General features: G+C 42.9%; 1 protein-coding gene across 2 annotated transcripts in view; it reads left to right on the top strand.

Annotated features, from left to right (window-relative positions):
- Positions 1-18,065, top strand: part of LOC110500318 (6-phosphofructo-2-kinase/fructose-2,6-bisphosphatase) — a 43,633-nt gene extending 25,568 nt beyond the window's left edge. For both annotated transcript variants that reach the window (XM_036957705.1, XM_021577623.2), the window contains 9 exons: positions 4,272-4,328; positions 4,568-4,689; positions 4,910-5,117; positions 8,316-8,462; positions 8,586-8,690; positions 16,252-16,381; positions 16,596-16,658; positions 16,780-16,844; positions 17,162-18,065. In XM_036957705.1, coding sequence (XP_036813600.1) covers positions 4,272-4,328; positions 4,568-4,689; positions 4,910-5,117; positions 8,316-8,462; positions 8,586-8,690; positions 16,252-16,381; positions 16,596-16,658; positions 16,780-16,844; positions 17,162-17,221 — 957 coding nt within the window. In that variant the 3' untranslated portion in view covers positions 17,222-18,065. The remainder of the gene's footprint in view (positions 1-4,271; positions 4,329-4,567; positions 4,690-4,909; positions 5,118-8,315; positions 8,463-8,585; positions 8,691-16,251; positions 16,382-16,595; positions 16,659-16,779; positions 16,845-17,161) is intronic.
- Positions 18,066-18,356: the final 291 nt, after the last annotated feature.

Raw genomic sequence — 18,356 nt, 5'->3', positions numbered from 1 at the left:
CTTTATATCCCAAAAAAGTATGTTTCATTGGCGCGCTAGACTCAGTAATACACCGGTTTCCCTCATTCAAAATGCATACAAATGAATCCCGTAAGTTACCAATAAACTTCTTCCAAACATATCAAACAATCTAATCAATCCTCAGGTACCCTAATATGTAAATAAATGATACAATTTAAGACTGAGAATACAGGAGACCATGACCGGAGATGAATAACGAAGTACGCACACACACCGGAACGCGCAACAAACACTACAGCTAAAATGGGAGCCACTTACTAAAACTACAAATTCTAGCTCATTTAAAAAAAACAAGCCTGAAACTCTTTCTAAAGACTGTTGACATCTAGTGGAAGCCCTAGGAACTGCAATCTGGAAGGACTTCCTTTTATATTCCCACTGACAGCCATAGTAATCAAGGGTGAAAAAAAAAATCTTGATAGATTGGCAGGTTTTTGCCTGCCATATCAGTTCTGTTATACTCACAGACATTATCTTAACCATTTTGGAAACTTTAGAGTGTTTCCTATCCAATACTACCAATTATATGCATATCCTAGCTTCTGGGCCTGAGTAACAGGCAGTTTACTTGGGGCACCTCATTCTTCCAAACTTCCAAATACTGCCCCCTACCCCGAAGAAGTTAACTGTTTTCCAGAACTTCTTGGGGTTAGACCCACAGAGATAGAACTGCTCCTTACAGTAACTAACTTTGGCTTTCCGGAAAGCCTGAATGCACTTATTTCTCATTTGCCTGAACGAGAGCCAGTCATCCTGGCACGCTTGTGCCGAGTAACTCTGCAAGATCACAGTCGAACCAGGGGATCACTTTTTTAAAATTCTTATTTTCTTTATGGGGGCGTGTTTGTTCTTGTGACACCCCATCCCGGGTCCGGGAGCGTAATCATCGCCTGACACTAATTAGCATAACGCAACGGACATAAATCTTCCTAGAAAATATTCCTATTCATGAAAATCACAAGTGAAATATATTGGAACACAGCTTAGCCTTTTGTTAATCACCCTGTCATCTCAGATTTTCAAAATATGCTTTACAGCCAAAGCTAGACAAGCATTTGTGTAAGTTTATCATAGACTAGCATAGCATTATGCATTGCTAGCAGCAGGCAACCTTGTCACGAAAATCAGAGAAGCAATCAAATTAAATTGTTTACCTTTGATGTACTTTGAATGTTTTCACTCACGAGACTCCCAGGTAGATAGCCAAAGTTCATTTTTTCCCAAAATATTATTTTTGTAGGCAAAATAGCTCCGTTTGTTCTTCACGTTTGGCTGAGAAATTGCCCGGAAATTACAGTCATGAAAACGGCGAAAAATATTCCAAATTAGCTCCATAATATCGACAGAAACATGGCAAACGTTGTTTATAATCAATCCTCAAGGTGTTCTTCAGATATCTAATTGATAATATATCAACCGGGACAGGTGGCTTCTTAGTAGGAAAGAGAGAAACAATGGTCGCATTTGTCTATTACGCACATATCACTCTGAGAGCCTCCAGCTGACCAATGTCGTCGTTCAGGCTCATTTTTCAAAATAAAAGCCTGAAATGATGTATTGTGACACTAGACACATTTAGGGAAGCCATAGAAAAAGGAATCTGGTTGATAGGGACGCATAGGAACGCAGAGCTTTCTAAATAAGAGTCCCTTCCTGATTGGATTTTTCTCAGGCTTTCGCCTGCAATATCAGTTCTGTTATACTCACAGACAATATTTTTACAGTTTTGGAAACTTTAGAGTGTTTTCTATCCTAAGCTGTCAATTATATGCATATTCTAGCATCTTGTCCTGACAAAATAACCTGTTTACTTTGGGAACGTTATTTTTCCAAAAATGAAAATAGTGTCCCCTAGATTCAACAGGTTAACTAACCTCTAGCCGAGCTTCAATGCAATACAACTCTACATCCGTGGCCTCCAACTGCTCTTCAATACAAGTAAAACAAAATGCATGCTCTTCAACCGATTGCTGCCCACACCTGCCCGCCTGCCAAGCATCACTACTCTGGACGGTTCTGACTTAATATGTGACTTAATAAAAATACCTAGGTGTCTGGTTAGACTGTAAACTCTCCTTCCAGATTCACATTAAGCATCTCCAATCCAAAATTAAATCTAGAATCAGCTTCCTTCACTCATGCTGCCAAACATACCCTCGTAAGACTGACTATCCCACCGATCTTTGACTTTGGCAATGTCATTTACAAAATAGCCTCCAACACTCTATTCAGCAAATTGGATGCGGTCTATCGTTTTGTCACCAAAGCCCCATATACTACCCACCATTGCGACCTGTATGCTCTCTTTGGCTGGCCTCGCTTCATATTCATCGCCACACCCACTGGCTCCAGGTCATCTATAACTCTCAGCTCACTGGTCACCATATTAGCACTCACCCGTAACACGCTCTCCAGCAGGTATATTTCACTGGTCACCCCCTATGCCAATTCTTCCTTCGGCCACCTTTCTTTCCAGTTATCTGCTGCCAATGAATGGAACAAACTGTATAAATCACTGAAGCTGGAGACTCATATCTCCCTCACTAGCTTTAAGCACCAGCTGTCAGATCAGCTCACAGATCACTGCACCTGTACATAGCCCACCTGAAATTAGCCCATCCAACTACCTCATCCCCATACTGTTATCTATTTTATTGATTTAGCTCCTTTACACCCCACTACCTCTACTCTCATCTTCTGCACATCTATCACAACAATGTTTAATTGCTATATTGTAATTATTTCGGCACTATGGCCTATATATAACCTTACCTCCGTTATCCTACCTCATTTGCACACACTGTATATAGGCTTTTTATATTGTGTTGTTGACTGTATGTTTGTTTATTCCATGTGTAACTCTGTGTTGTTGTTTGTGTTACACTGCTTTGATTTATCTTGGCCAGGTCGCAGTTGTAAATGAGAACTTGTTCTCAACTAGCCTACCTGGTTAAATAAAGGTGTGGTAGTGGCAGCATCATGCCGTGGGGATGTTTTTCAGGATCAAGGCAAAGCTGAATGGAGCAAAGTACAGAGAGATCCTTGATGAAAAACTGCTCCAGAGCGCTCAGGATCTCAGACTAGGGCGAAGGTTCACCTTCCAACAGGACAATGACCCTAAGCACACAGCCAAGACAAAGCAGGAGTGGTTAGTCTCTGATTGTCCTTGATTGGCCCAGCCAGAGCCTGGACTTGAACCCCATCGAACATCTCTGGAGACGTGAAAATAGTTGTGCAGCAGTATCTACAGAGAAGAATGGGAGAAATTCCCCAAAATACAGGTGTGCCAAGCTTGTAGCCTTATACCCAAGAAGACTCAAGGCTGTAATCGCTGCCAAAGGTGTTTCAACAAAGTACCGAGTAAAGGGTTTCAATAGTTATGTAAATGTAATATTTCAGGTTTTATTTTTAAGGTATTTTTAAAAATGTCTAGAAACCTGTTTTTGCTTTGTCATTATGGGTATTATGTGTAGATTAATGAGGGGGAAAATCAATTTAATACATTTTAGAATTAGGCGTAACAAAATATGGAAAAAGTCAAGGGGTCTGAATACTTTCCGAATGTACTGTACAACACCTCTATGCTTATGAGCACATGCAGTACGATAGCTAGATTACAAGCCTGTTGATAGTATTGTAGGGGCTAATTACAGAGGTCTCCCTCTTGTAGCTACTGATTAACTTAGCATATCTTGGAGCTTACAGTCACTTTTTCAGAGCTGCCACATGTGAAAGGCTCCAGGAACCCAAATTAATTGGGTGGATCCCATCCTCCTTAAATAACGTGTTTTGTTTCCAAAAGGTATTGAAATTGTCAACAAAAGCTGCAATATTCAAGTAGCCAGCTGTGAAGAGAAAGAATCCTGCTAATGCGTCCAGTGCCACGATTCAGAGAGGGAACAGGGCCAGATATCATGGGCCTTTTATTAGTGTCTAGCAGAGAATCAATCAGCTCTCAGATTCAACTGTTCAGAGCTGCGCTTCATAGTGTTTTAAAACCCACATGGACTACAATTAGAATCGATTTCCATGGCCTGGCATGGAACATTCATTAGCAGCTTAGTAGTGTAATTCACTCGAGCTCAGGGATAGCACAGTATTTTTGCACCAGGAACAGTGAAATGCTTTTTCAAGGAGCAGCTCAAAATCACGTCTGTAGCTGTGTGTAAATCAATAGCTTAATCTGTGTGGAAATGTGTGTCATTGTCCATCTCTCCAATCAAATTTTTTCTCCCTCTCTCCTTCCACAGGTCTTCTTCATAGAGTCGTTGTGTGACGACCCAGAGATCATTGCTGAGAATATCAAAGTATGTTTCTGTTTCTATTAAGTGTACTAATCTCACCTGTGAGTGTGTGTCTGTCTGTACTGATCTCTCGTGTGTGTGTGTGTGTGTGTGTGTGTGTGTGTGTGTGTGTGTGTGTGTGTGTGTGTGTGTGTGTGTGTGTGTGTGTGTGTGTGTGTGTGTGTGTGTGTGTGTGTGTGTGTGTGTGTGTGTGTGTGTGTGTGTGTGTGTGTGTGTGTGTGTGTGTGTGTGTGTGTGTACAGCAAGTGAAGCTGAGCAGTCCAGACTACGCGGGTTGTGATAAAGAGGAGGCGGTCGCTGACTTCCTCAAGAGGATTGAGTGTTACAAAGTTACATACATATCCCTGAACGATGAGAAGGACAGGTAACAAACACACATACACACACAGGACTCTGACACTTCTCTTTCTCTCCTCTCTCTCTCTCCTCCCCACTAAGAGTTTGTCGTATGTTAAGATCTTCAACATAGGCAGCAGGAATCTAGTGGATTGGGTAAAGGGATTTAACATCTCTCTCCCTGTTCCCCCCCTGCCCCATTTATTTTTCTCCCTCCTCCCCCTCCCATTCTCTCTCCCCTCTTCTAGGAGTCTGTCATATATAAAGATCTTTAATGTTGGCAGCAGGTATCTGGTGAACCGTGTGCAGGACCACATCCAGAGTCGTATTGTTTATTACCTGATGAACATACATGTAGCGCCGCGGTTCATCTACCTGACCCGCCACGGAGAGAGTGAACTCAACCTTGTGGGACGCATTGGAGGAGACTCTGGCCTGTCCCCACGCGGTAACAAGGTAGGAGACTGGTCTGTCCCCAGAAGGAACCCAGGTAGGAGGCTGGTCTGTAAACAAGGTAGAGTCTGATGTCGGTCCCTAGGAGGAAACCGGGTAGGAAACTGGTCTGTCCTCAGTAGGAAACAAGGCCGGATACTCTGGTCTGTCCCCAGGAGGAAACAAGGTAAGAGGCTGGTCTGTAAACAAGGTGGGAGTCTGGGGTCGGCCCCTAGGATGAAACCGGGTAGGAGACTGATCTGTTCCCAGGAGGAAACAAGGCCAGAGACTCGGGTCTGTCCCCAAGGAGGAAACAAGACAGGAGACTGGTCTATCCACAGAAAGCAAGATAGAGAAAGCAAGATAGGAGACTGGGGTTGGTCCCCTTGAGGAAAAAGGTAGGGCAGTGGTCTGTCTCTAGGAGGGAAAAAGGTAGGATACAAGTAAGGGTCTTGTCTGTAGGCCCTGCATTGAAGATCAAAATTAGCTAAAGAAATTTGTGATAAATAAAAAAGTATACCAGTTTCATTTATCTTCCAAAAAATGGACAGCTGTGCCATATAGATTGCAATATAGCTGGGAAGACATTTTCGATGTACCGATTACATGGTACATGGTTTATGAACCCGATACACAAAACAATGCTGGATTCAAAGAGTTTTTCAATTTAAATTAACCAATGGCATGTTATATTTTAGGGGGATACCACCATCATTTTGCTGCGAAGAGACAGAATTATTAGATCATTTGTTTTGGTACTGTCCATATGTGGCTTGTTTTTGGTCGAAGGCTCAGGAATGGCTGAAGAGTTGTAACATTTACCTGGAGCGAATTCTGCAAAGATCACTGGGCGATTTAAAAAATCATAGTCACTCGATCAATAATATAATTAAAAAATATATATTTTATTTAGAATCAGTAGAATCTTTGAGACTAGAAAGGTTCAGAACTTTTGTGAAACAGCACAGTTGAAAAATATATGGCAAATATGAATCAAAACTGGATGGTGTTCAAAAATAGATGGGAGACGAGAGGAGCTGAAGGATGGGACTAAAATCAAGCAAAAGATAACTATTGTAACATATATACTGTGTCCGTAAAATGTTTATAGTATGTATAAGCTGGAAGTAGAAGCCTAACCCGGAACCAAACCGGCTTGAGCACCATCGTGTGAAATCGTGCATACCACGGGGGACACATCATGACACGCAGGTTAAAATATTGAAACAAACTCTGGACCAATTCTATTAATTTGGGGACAGGTTGAAAAGCATTAAACATTGATGGCAATTTAGCGTGCACTTGCTTGCTAATTTGTCCTATTTAGCTAGATTGCTGTTGCTAGCTAATTTGTCCTGGGAAATAAACATGAGTTCTTATTTTACCTGAAATGCACAAGGTCCTCTACTCCACAAATTAATCCACACATAAAACAGTCAACTGAATCTTTTCTAGTCATCTCTCATCCCTCCAGGCTTTTTTTTCTCTTGACTTTAAATTGCGATTGGCAACTTTCATAAATGAGGTGCATTTCTGCCACGGACCTCATTCATCTTCAGTCACCTACGTGGGTAAAACCAATAAGGAGATGGCATGTTGGCTACCTGCTTCTATAAATCAATGAGGAGATGGGAGAGGCAGGACTTGCAGCGCGATCCGCTTCAGAAATAGAACTGACTTCTAGTTTAGCCCTTGGCAACGCAGACATTCGTAGGCGCGCTCGAGCAGTGTGGGTGCAATAATTGATCAATATAGATTTCAAAATTGATTTTGCAATGCTCACGCACGAGTGGTGTAGTCAGCCTGTAAGTATTGTTGTCCATTAGTTTACTCCAAATAGGGGAGGGATGGTAGGGTTAAGGGAAAATAATTAAGGAAAAAAAATATATTTTTTTAAAGTTTATATATATAAATAAATATATAATATTTATATATTTACTCCCCAAAATATGGGAAATTGGAAATGATGCAGACAATTACAAGCTGATCTACTCCCTAAGATTTTTTAAAAATAGGATACTGGTCTGTCCCTAGGAGGAAACAATTTAAGAGATTGGGGTGTGTGTAGTTTGCCAGTGCTCTAGGAGGGTACATGCCAGTGTATCAAAGTCTAAAGTGTGTGTGTGTGTGTGTGTGTGTGTGTGTGTGTGTGTGTGTGTGTGTGTGTGTGTGTGTGTGTGTGTGTGTGTGTGTGTGTGTGTGTGTGTGTGTGTGTGTGTGTGTGTGTGTGTGTGTGTGTGTGTGTGTGTGTGTGTGTGTGTGTGTGTGTGTGTGTGTGTGTGTGTGTGTGTGTGGTTTGTTAGTGCTCTAGGACAGGATTTCCCAACCCTTTCCTCTGGCTCCCCCAGACATTCCACATTTTTGTTTAACCCTAAACTGGCACACTTGATTCAATTAGTCAAACACTTGCTGAAAAAAAAGTGAAACATCTAGGTTGGGAAACCCAGATCTCTGAATCCCTGTGTATCAGCGATCTAAAGGTGTGTGTGTGTGCATACATGCATACATGTGTGTTTGTGTAGTTTGCCAGTGCTCTAGGAGGGTACATGCGTAACCAGCAGTGGAGGCTCCTCAGAGGAGGAAGGGGAGGACCATCCCCTTTTCATACAATTGTTTTATTAACACTTAAGTGTATCCTTTTTAGATAAAGCTACACTAAAGATATTCACATGTCACCAAATAATTGATAAAAAAACAGTTTTGCCATGAAGTTCTACTGTACAGTAGCCTCAACAGCACTCTGTTGGGTAGCACCACTGTATAGCCAGAAGACAGCTAGTTTCTGTCCTCCTCTGGGTACATTGACTTCAATACAAAACTGAAGAAGCTCATGTTTCTCACCCCCTTCCATAGACTTACACAATAATTCTGACAACATCCGGAGGACGTCGAATCAAAAATGCTTATTTTTGTCCTGTTTCACACATGTACAAATGTGTAAAATATAAAAGTGTGTGGTGTGAACTGGAAATGTGTTTTTTAAATATCCCACTCACCCTGAGACACCCTTAGAGAATGGGGTCACAGTATGAATCAGCAATTGTTGGCGACTCTGGAGCAATTAGAGCTAATAAGTGCCTTGCTCAAGGGCAGATCGACAGATTTTTTATCTAGACAGATTTTTCACCTTTTAGGGTTAAAACAAAAATGTCTGGAGTGGCCCGCGTAACCAGTGAATCAGAGATCTAAAGTGTGTGTGTGTGTGTGCGTGCGTGTGTGTAGTTTGCCAGTGCTCTAGGAGGGTACATACGTAGCCAGTGTATCAGAGATTTGAAGGTGTGGACCAGCCACATGAAGAGAACCATCCAGACAGCTGAGGGTCTGGGAGTCCCCTACGAACAGTGGAAGGCCCTCAACGAGATAGACGCAGTAAGTGTGTGCGTGTGTTTAGTGTGTGTTTAGTGTGTGTGTGTGTGTGTGTGTACCTCTCTTCTTTCCTGTTTGTCAGGAGGGGGTGGGGTGTATGTGTAACCTCTCTGTCCTGCATGTCAGGGTGTGTGTGAGGAGATGACCTATGAGGAGATCCAAGACCACTACCCAGAAGAGTTTGCACTGAGAGACCAAAACAAGTACCGTTACCGCTACCCCAAGGGAGAGGTGAGGAGTGAGAGTATAATGTTTGTATGCTATGTGTATACTGTGTGTAGTAATGTTAAAAGTGTTGGCTTGACAGTAGCTGGATCCAGGTTTGACTCCCAGTCGGGACTACCTCCAGAATATGCTACAATAAACTTCCATTGTCGGTTTCGTTGATACTGACTCTAATTGACAACATTTTAGCTCTAACTCCTGAGTCCATTGAAAAGGATCAGCTTGAGCAAGGTAAGGTGTAGAATCACTGATCCACAAATAATATCCCCAGCAAAATACACATTCACAATCAGACATTGATTGATTGATTGGAGACAGTTTATGTCAATTAAAGAACATTTCCTGAGATATTCTACCTGCAGCAACACCAGTGGATAATGCTGGAAATAAAAGCAAAGTGCCCTAATTATGAAAGTGTTCCACATTGGATGCTTGCCCTGTGCAAACGGTGGCACCTACCACCTTGCCCCGTTCATAGACATGTTTTTTGTTTTTCACATTCACCCTTTGAATGGCACACATACACATTCCATGTCTCAATTGCCTCAAGCTTAAATATCCTTCATTATTAACCTGTTTCCTCCCCTTAATTGAGTGGATTTAATAAATAAGGGATCAAAGTTTTCCCCTGGATTCACCTGGTCAGTCTATGTCATGGAAAGAGCAGATATTCTTAATGATTTGTAGACTCAGTGTATATAATGTATGTTTTTCAGTCCTATTTGCATTTTCTATGGATCCCCCAATAGCTGTTGCCAAAGCAGTGAAATAGGCTACTTTCTCATGTGAATTAATGAGGAGCACACCTCAATTGAAACTGTTGTTAGAAAATATTTTTAAATTGACAAGTTGAAACAGCCTATGTTTGAGGCCAGCGCGTGTTAACTGTTCTGTTGAGTCACAATCACATTTTGGAACTGTGAGTGGATTCTAACATCATGCACATAAAAAAACTCACGCTGTGGCAACAGTTAGATATATTTGGAACTCATGCATGAAAAGGTTAAACACCTCTGTGTTGTGTTAGACAGGTAACTCTTTATCCACAATATAGCTGGGGGTGTAAAGCCATAAAACGTACGTTTTTCCAGCAGCAGACTATGATCGATAATTTCAAAAGCCACGCTGAAATCTAACAAAACAGCCCCCTATCATCAATTTCTCTCAGCCAATCATCAGTCATTTGTGTAAATGCTGTGCTTGTTGAATGTCCTAAAAGTCTGTTGTCAATTTGTTTACTGTAATATAGCTTTGTATGGTCAAACACGATCAAGGGTTGGAAACAGGCTGATTAGTCGGCTATTTGAGCTAGTAAAGGGGGTTTAACTATTCTTACGTAGGGGAATGACTTTTGCTTCCTTCTAACCCTGAGGGTGCACAGTTTCTAGTCGGCTTAAATTGAAGATATGGAAAATAGGAGTGGCAATATCATCCTCAGTAATATTCTAACCAAGTTGTAGGAACCCGGTGGCTTGTCATTGTTGATAGACAACAATCCTTTTTTTTACCTCTTCCACACTCACTTTATGGAATTCAAAATTACAATGCTTGTCTTTCATAATTTGTTCGGATATACTTGGCTGTGTAGTGTCAGTGTTTGAGGACTTGGTGCAGTGCTTGGAACCAGTGACCATAGGGTTAGGGTGTATTGTGTGTAGATATAATGTCTGTATAATCAGACCACTTGACTTTTTCCACATTTTGGAACATTACAGCTGTATTCTAAAAAAAAAATGTGCAAATGTAAAACAAATAAAAACAGAAATACCTTATTTACAGAAATATTCAGACCCTTTGCTATGAGAAATTGAGCTCAAGTGCATCCTTTTTCCATTGATCATCCTTTATTTTTCTACAACTTGATTGGAGTCTACCTGTGGTAATTTCAATTGCTTTGACATGAAAGGCACACACCTGTCTATATAAGGTCCCACAGTTGATAGTGCATGTCAGCGCAAAAACCAAGCCATGAGGTCGAAAGAATTGTCCGTAGAGATCTGAGACAGGATTGTGTCGAGGCACAGATCTGAGGAAGGGTACCAAAATATTTCTGCAGCATTGAAGGTCCCCAAGAACACAGTGGCCTCCATCATTCTTAAACGTAAGAAGTTTGAAACCACCAAGACTTTTACTAGAGCTGGCCGCCCGGGCCAAACTGAGCAATCGGGGGAGAAGGGCCTTTGTCAGGGTGACCAGGAAGCTAAAGGTCAGTCTGACAGAGCTCTAGAGTTCCTCTGTGGAGATGGGAAATCTTTCGAGAAGGACAACCATCTCTGCAGCGTTCCACAAATCAGGCCTTTATAGTAGAGTGGCTAGATGGAAGCCACTCCTCAGTAAAAGGTACACGAGAGCTCGCTTTGAGTTTGCCAAAAGGAACCTAAAGACTCTCAGACCATGAGAAACAAAATTCTCTGGTCTGATGAAACCAAGATTGAACTATTTTACCTGAATGCCAAGCATCACGTCTGGAGGAAACCTGGCATCATCCCTTCAGTGAAGCTTAGTGGTGGCAGTATCACGGGGATGATTTTCAGCGGCAGGGACTGGGAGACTAGTCAGGATCGAGGGAAAGATGAAAGGAGCAAAGTACAGAGCGATCCTTGATGAGAACCTGCTCAAGAGCTGGGGCGAAGGTTCACCTTCCAACAGGACAAGGACCCTAAGCACACAGCCAAGACAACGCAGGAGTGGTTTTGGGACAAGTCTTTGAATGTCCTTGATTGGCACAGCCAGAGCCCGGACTTGAACCCAATCGAACATCCCTGGAGAGACCTGAAAATAGCTGTGCAGCAACGCTCTCCATCCAATCTGACAGAACTTGAGAGGATCTGCAGAGAAGAATTGGAGAAATTCCCCAAATACAGGTGTGCCAAGCTTGTAGCGTAATTGTCACGTCTACTCCCACTCCCCCTCTCCGGTGTTCAACGTCGCCGATTTACTGTCCACCGGTCCTGGCAAATATTATTATTCATTATGCGCACCTGCTCCTCATGATGAGCCACATCTGGACTCATTACCTCACCTATATCTGGCACTCACTTAGGTTTATTTCCCAGGAAGTATTCTCTTGTTTCTTGTATTATTCCATATTTTGTTTATTTTTAAACTCACCACCTGCACCGACTCCCAGCGTCTACGTAACAGATTACTGCCTCAACAAATGGAAGCAGTAGGAAATCAGGACATCTAATCGGACGGTCGACGAACAGGGATACCTACTTCATCAACACCATAACCAGCTGGCGCAACTGGGGAAGGCTATGGAAGAGGTTCTTCGCAGTCTTCAACGTTTCAAATATATCCGAGAGGCTAGCGGAGGATACTCTACCACCAGTCAATCTAGCAAGCCAGCACACCAGTCCATTCAGCAGTCCACCCAGGTCAGCAATGACCATTTGTCCCTCCCGGAAAAATATGATGGGAACCCATCTAAATGCTGTGGCTTCCTACTCCAGTGCTTCCTCTATTTTGCACACCAGATGGGAGTCCCCACCACTGACAGGTCTAAGGTTGCCATGGTTATTTCTCTGCTGACTGGATGGGCATTGGAGTGGGTTTCGGTTATGTGAGAGAGAGGAGAGGAGGAGCTGGATTCATATGAGGGTGTTCATGGCTCTGTTAACCATGTTAGGTGACTGGGAATATGGCCGAATCGCAAACAGTGTAGTTATTCCCGCCATAAGGCAAAATGGAGTCGCAATTCAACGGCTCAGACATGAGACGTATGTGGCAGGGTCTACAGACAATCACGAACTACAAAGGGAAAAACAGCCAAGTCGCGGACACCGACTTCTTGCTTCCAGACAAGCTAAAAACCTTCTTCGCCCCCTTTGAGGACAACACAGTGCCACGACGTGGCCTGCTACCAAGGACAGTGGGTTCTCCTTCTCCGTGGCCAATGTGAGTAACACATTTAAACGTGTTTACCCTCGCAAGACTGCCGGCCCAGATGGCATCTTAAGCCGCATCTTCAGAGCATGCTCAGACCAGGTGGCTGGAGTGTTTCCAGACATATTCAATCTCTCCCTATCCCAGTCTCTCCCTATCCCCACATGCATAAAGATGCCCACCATTGTTCCTGTACCCAAGTAAGGGAATACCCCCCCTGAATTGGACAAAAATGTATGAAAGAAAATGTGACTGAACTAAATGACCATCTGTTACCATGAAGTGCTTTGAGAGACTAGTCAAGGATTATATCACCTCTACCTTAACTGACACCCTAGACCCACAATTTGCTTTCCGCCCCAATAGATCCACAGACGATGCAATCTAGTGCAATTTAGGGCTCACTGCACACTGCCATATCCCATCTGGACAAGACAATTATACCTATGTAAGAATGCTGTTAATTGACTATAGCTCAGCATTCAACACCATAGTACCCTCCAAGCTCATCATTTAGCTCGAGGCCCTGGGTCTGAACCCTGCCCTATGCAACGGGGTCCTGGACATCCTGACGGGCCGCACCCAGGTGATGAAGGTAGGAAACAACACCTCCACTTGCTGATCCTCAACACTGGGGCCCACAAGGATGCCCCCTCTGTACTCCCTGTTCACCCATGATTGCGTGGCCACTCACGCCTCCAACTCAATCATCAAGTTTTCAGATGACACAAAAATAGTATGCCTAATTACCAACAATGACGAGACAGTCTACAGGGAGGAGGTGTGAGGGCCCTGGGAGTGTGGTGCCAGGAAAAAAACCTCTCACCCAATGCCAACTAAACAAAGGAGCTGATCGTGGACTTCAGGAAACAGCAGAAGGAGCACCCCCCTATCCACATCAACAGCACCACAGTGGAGAGGGTAGAAAGCTTCAAGTTCCTCAGCGTACACATCACTGACAAACTGAAATGGTCCACCCACACAGACAGTGTGGTGAAGAAGGCACAACAGTGCCTCTTTTGGCTTGGCACCTAAAACCCTCACAAACTTTTACAGATGCACAATTGAGAGCATCCTGTCGGGCTGTATCACCGCCTGGTATGGCAACTGCACTGCCCGCAACCACAGGGCTATCCAGAGGGTGGTGCAATCTGCCCGACGCATCACCGGGGTCAAACTGCCTGCCCTCCTGGACACCTGCAGCACCCGATGTCACAGGAAAGCCAAAAAGATCATCAAGGACAACAACCACCTGAGCCACACTGCCTGTTCACATCGCTATCATCCGGAAGGCGAGGTCAGTACAGGTGCATCAAAGCTGGGACCGAGAAGTTGTTTTTGCAGTCTCTATCTCAAGGCAATCAGACTGTGAAATAGCTATCACTAGCACATTAGAGGCTGCTGCCCTATAGACTTGAAATCACTGGCCACTTTTAATAATGTTTACATATTTTACATTACTTATCTCATATATATATATATATATATACAGTGCCTTACGAAAGTATTCGGCCCCCTTGAACTTTGCGACCTTTTGCCACATTTCAGGCTTCAAACATAAAGATATAAAACTTTATTTTTTTGTGAAGAATCAACAACAAGTGGGACACAATCATGAAGTGGAACGACATTTATTGTATATTTCAAACTTTTTTAACAAATCAAAAACTGAAAAATTGGGCGTGCAAAATTATTCAGCCCCTTTACTTTCAGTGCAGCAAACTCTCTCCAGAAGTTCAGTGAGGATCTCTGAATGATCCAATGTTGACCTAAATGACTAATGATGATAAATACAATCCACCTGTGTGTAATCAAGTCTCCGTATAAATGCACCTGCACTGTGATAGTCTCAGAGGTCCGTTAAAAGCGCAGAGAGCATCATGAAGAACAAGGAACACACCAGGCAGGTCCGAGATACTGTTGTGAAGAAGTTTAAAGCCGGATTTGGATACAAAAAGATTTCCCAAGCTTTAAACATCCCAAGGAGCACTGTGCAAGCGATAATATTGAAATGGAAGGAGTATCAGACCACTGCAAATCTACTAAGACCTGGCCGTCCCTCTAAACTTTCAGCTCATACAAGGAGAAGACTGATCAGAGATGCAGCCAAGAGGCCCATGATCACTCTGGATGAACTGCAGAGATCTACAGCTGAGGTGGGAGACTCTGTCCATAGGACAACAATCAGTCGTATATTGCACAAATCTGGCCTTTATGGAAGAGTGGCAAGAAGAAAGCCATTTCTTAAAGATATCCATAAAAAGTGTCGTTTAAAGTTTGCCACAAGCCACCTGGGAGACACACCAAACATGTGGAAGAAGGTGCTCTGGTCAGATGAAACCAAAATTGAACTTTTTGGCAACAATGCAAAACGTTATGTTTGGCGTAAAAGCAACACAGCTGAACACATCATCCCCACTGTCAAACATGGTGGTGGCAGCATCATGGTTTGGGCCTGCTTTTCTTCAGCAGGGACAGGGAAGATGGTTCAAATTGATGGGAAGATGGATGGAGCCAAATACAGGACCATTCTGGAAGAAAACCTGATGGAGTCTGCAAAAGACCTGAGACTGGGACGGAGATTTGTCTTCCAACAAGACAATGATCCAAAACATAAAGCAAAGTCTACAATGGAATGGTTCAAAAATAAACATATCCAGGTGTTAGAATGGCCAAGTCAAAGTCCAGACCTGAATCCAATCGAGAACCTCACTGAGCTCGAGCTGTTTTGCAAGGAGGAATGGGAAAAAATGTCAGTCTCTCGATGTGCAAAACTGATAGAGACATACCCCAAGCGACTTACAGCTGTAATCGCAGCAAAAGGTGGCGCTACAAAGTATTAACTTAAGGGGGCTGAATAATTTTGCACGCCCAATTTTTCAGTTTTTGATTTGTTAAAAAAGTTTGAAATATACAATAAATGTCGTTCCACTTCATGATTGTGTCCCACTTGTTGTTGATTCTTCACAAAAAAATAAAGTTTTATATCTTTATGTTTGAAGCCTGAAATGTGGCAAAAGGTCGCAAAGTTCAAGGGATCCGAATACTTTCGCAAGGCACTGTATATATATATATGTATGTATACTGTATCTATCCTATTCTACTGTATCTTAGTCTATGCCACTCTGATATTGCTCGTCCAAATATTTATACATTCTTAATTCCAGTCCTTTATTTTATATTTGTGTGTAATTGTTAGATTATACTGCACTGTTGGAGCTACAAACACAAGCATTTTGCTACACCTCCAATAACATCTGCTAAACACGTGTATGTGACAAATAATATTTGATTTGATTTTAACTTTGTGGCAACAGTTTTGGAATTGCCCTTTCCTGTTTCAGCATGACAATGCCCACGTGCACAAAGCAATCGCCCAATATCAGTGCCCAACCTCACCAATGTTCTTGTGGCTAAATGGAAGCAAGTCACTACAGCAATGTTCCAACATCTAGTGAAAAGCCTTCCCAAAAGAGTGGAGGCTGTTATAGCAGCAAAGGGTGGACCAACTCCATATTAATGCCCATGATTTTGAAATGAGATGTTAGACAAGCAGGTGTCCACATACTTTTGGCCATGTAGTGTATAATGTATGTATAATGTGTGTATCGTGTGCGTGTGTGTGCAATGTTCATATATATTATGTGTGTGTGTGTGTGTGTGTGTGTGTGTGTGTCAGTCGTATGAGGACCTGGTGCAACGTCTGGAGCCGGTGATCATGGAACTAGAGAGACAGGAGAATGTTCTGGTGGTGTGCCACCAGGCTGTCATGCGCTGTCTGCTAGCTTACTTCCTTGATAAGAGTGCAGGTAAGACGGTCTAACCACAATCCCATAGCCTCTACTATACCATATACCACTATCACACAGCTTGGGAACCTTTGGAACTCTGTCAATGTTGAAATTATCCATCTGTCAGTCAGAAGAAATGTTTGAGTTCTGTATCCCCATCTATCTCTCTCTCCTCTTTCTCCACTCCCCTCTTAACTTTCTCCACTCTTCTCCCATCTCTCTCTCCCTCCAGCGGAGTTGCCATATTTGAAGTGTCCTCTCCACACGGTGCTAAAACTCACCCCAGTTGCTTACGGTCGGTCTCTTTCTCTCTCTTTCTCTCCCTATGAATATTTAAGTAGAAATATTTAACAATGATAATGTTAATTGATATACTAAATCAGCTGTAGTCCTGGGGTCTCTATTATTTTTCTCAGGTTGTAAGGTTGAGTCCATCTTCCTCAACATTGAAGCAGTCAACACACACAGAGACAAACCAGTGGTGAGCCAACACACGTGCACACACTACATATAAAGTTCCCATTTCCAAATCCAACCCTCGTACCGCCTCATATGTACTAAAAGCGTCTAGCAGCAACCTACTCCTGGCTTAAAAGCCTTGAACTGTCAGAAAATCTCATTTGTGGATCATACTTAAGCCCCTCTGGTTGTCAGGAGAGCCAATGCAGTGACGTCCCCACACCAAGCCCTACCTCGAACAAAATCCTGCAGAACCTCACCAAGCGTAGTTTGCAGGTACACACACGCAAACACACACACACATCATCACACCTTCTCTTTCTCTCCGTCTGTCTTCAGAATGTTGACGTGGACAGAGAACCAGAGGAGGCACTACTGACAGTCCCAGACCACATATAGAGGAGGAGAGGAGAGGATGAGAGAGGGTCGACTGATGGTCCCAGACGACATCTGGAGGAGGAGAGGAGAGCTACGATATTGCGACACAATACAGGGAGAACCAATGAAGAGACACCATTGCCGTAGACACTTAAGTGAAGCAATAAGAGAGACTGCTGGGAAATGGAGTTTAAAGGACCAGACTACATGAACCCTACACTATAATTCTCTGTCTAAACGGTGCTAGAAAACAATGCAACATCTCTCACAGTGGAACCCTGTTAGTGACAGTAGAATGAAGTGAATTCAATAATTTGTCTGTCTGTGTGTTAGGATCATGTAGTCTGTCTGTGTGTTAGGATCATGTGTCTACCGGCAGGGTAGCCTAGTGGTTAGAGCATTGGACTAGTAACCGGAAGGTTGCAAGTTCAAACCCCCGAGCTGACAAGGTACAAATCTGTCGTTCCCCCGGCAGTTAACCCACTGTTCCTAGGCCGTCATTGAAAATAAGAATTTGTTCTTAACTGACTTGCCTAGTTAAATAAAATAAATAAATATATGTTAGGATCATGTTGTCCAGGATTTCACAAACTCGGTCCTCAAGACCCCAAGGGGTGCAAATTTTGGTTTTTGCCCTAAACAGCTGATTCAAATAATCAACTAATTATCAAGCTTTGATCATTTGAATCAGTGTTAGGGCAAAAACAAAATGTGCACCCCTTGGGGTCCTGAGGATCAAATTTGGGAAACGCTGATGTAGTCTATCAGGATAATCTAGTCTGTCTATGTGTTAGGATCGTGTAGTCTGCATGTGTGTTAGAATCATCTAGTCTAACCATCATCATCATACACTGGTTTAATTCTGCGCTCTGGTCTGGTCCATATTTCCATGCGTGTCCGTGTGTGTTGTTTGCAAGTGGTGTGCCATGTAAAAGGTGTGACTGATTGAGGCTGGGATTCATTCTGAGGTGCGTTGTAGAGCGCTTGACATATAAAGGTAATTTCTGATTACCTTTAATTTAGAAATCTGCAGTGTTTATCATCAATGTGATTTCCGCGGGATGTGCAAAATTGCCTTTAAAATGGTGCATCGTGGACAGCACTCCCCTTACGGAAAAAACACATGAACTCACATGTGACATTGCATATGTGAAAT

Source organism: Oncorhynchus mykiss, chromosome 21, assembly GCF_013265735.2.
Source record: "Oncorhynchus mykiss isolate Arlee chromosome 21, USDA_OmykA_1.1, whole genome shotgun sequence".
Lineage (NCBI taxonomy): Eukaryota > Metazoa > Chordata > Actinopteri > Salmoniformes > Salmonidae > Oncorhynchus > Oncorhynchus mykiss.
This window is presented reverse-complemented; position numbering and strand designations above follow the sequence as displayed.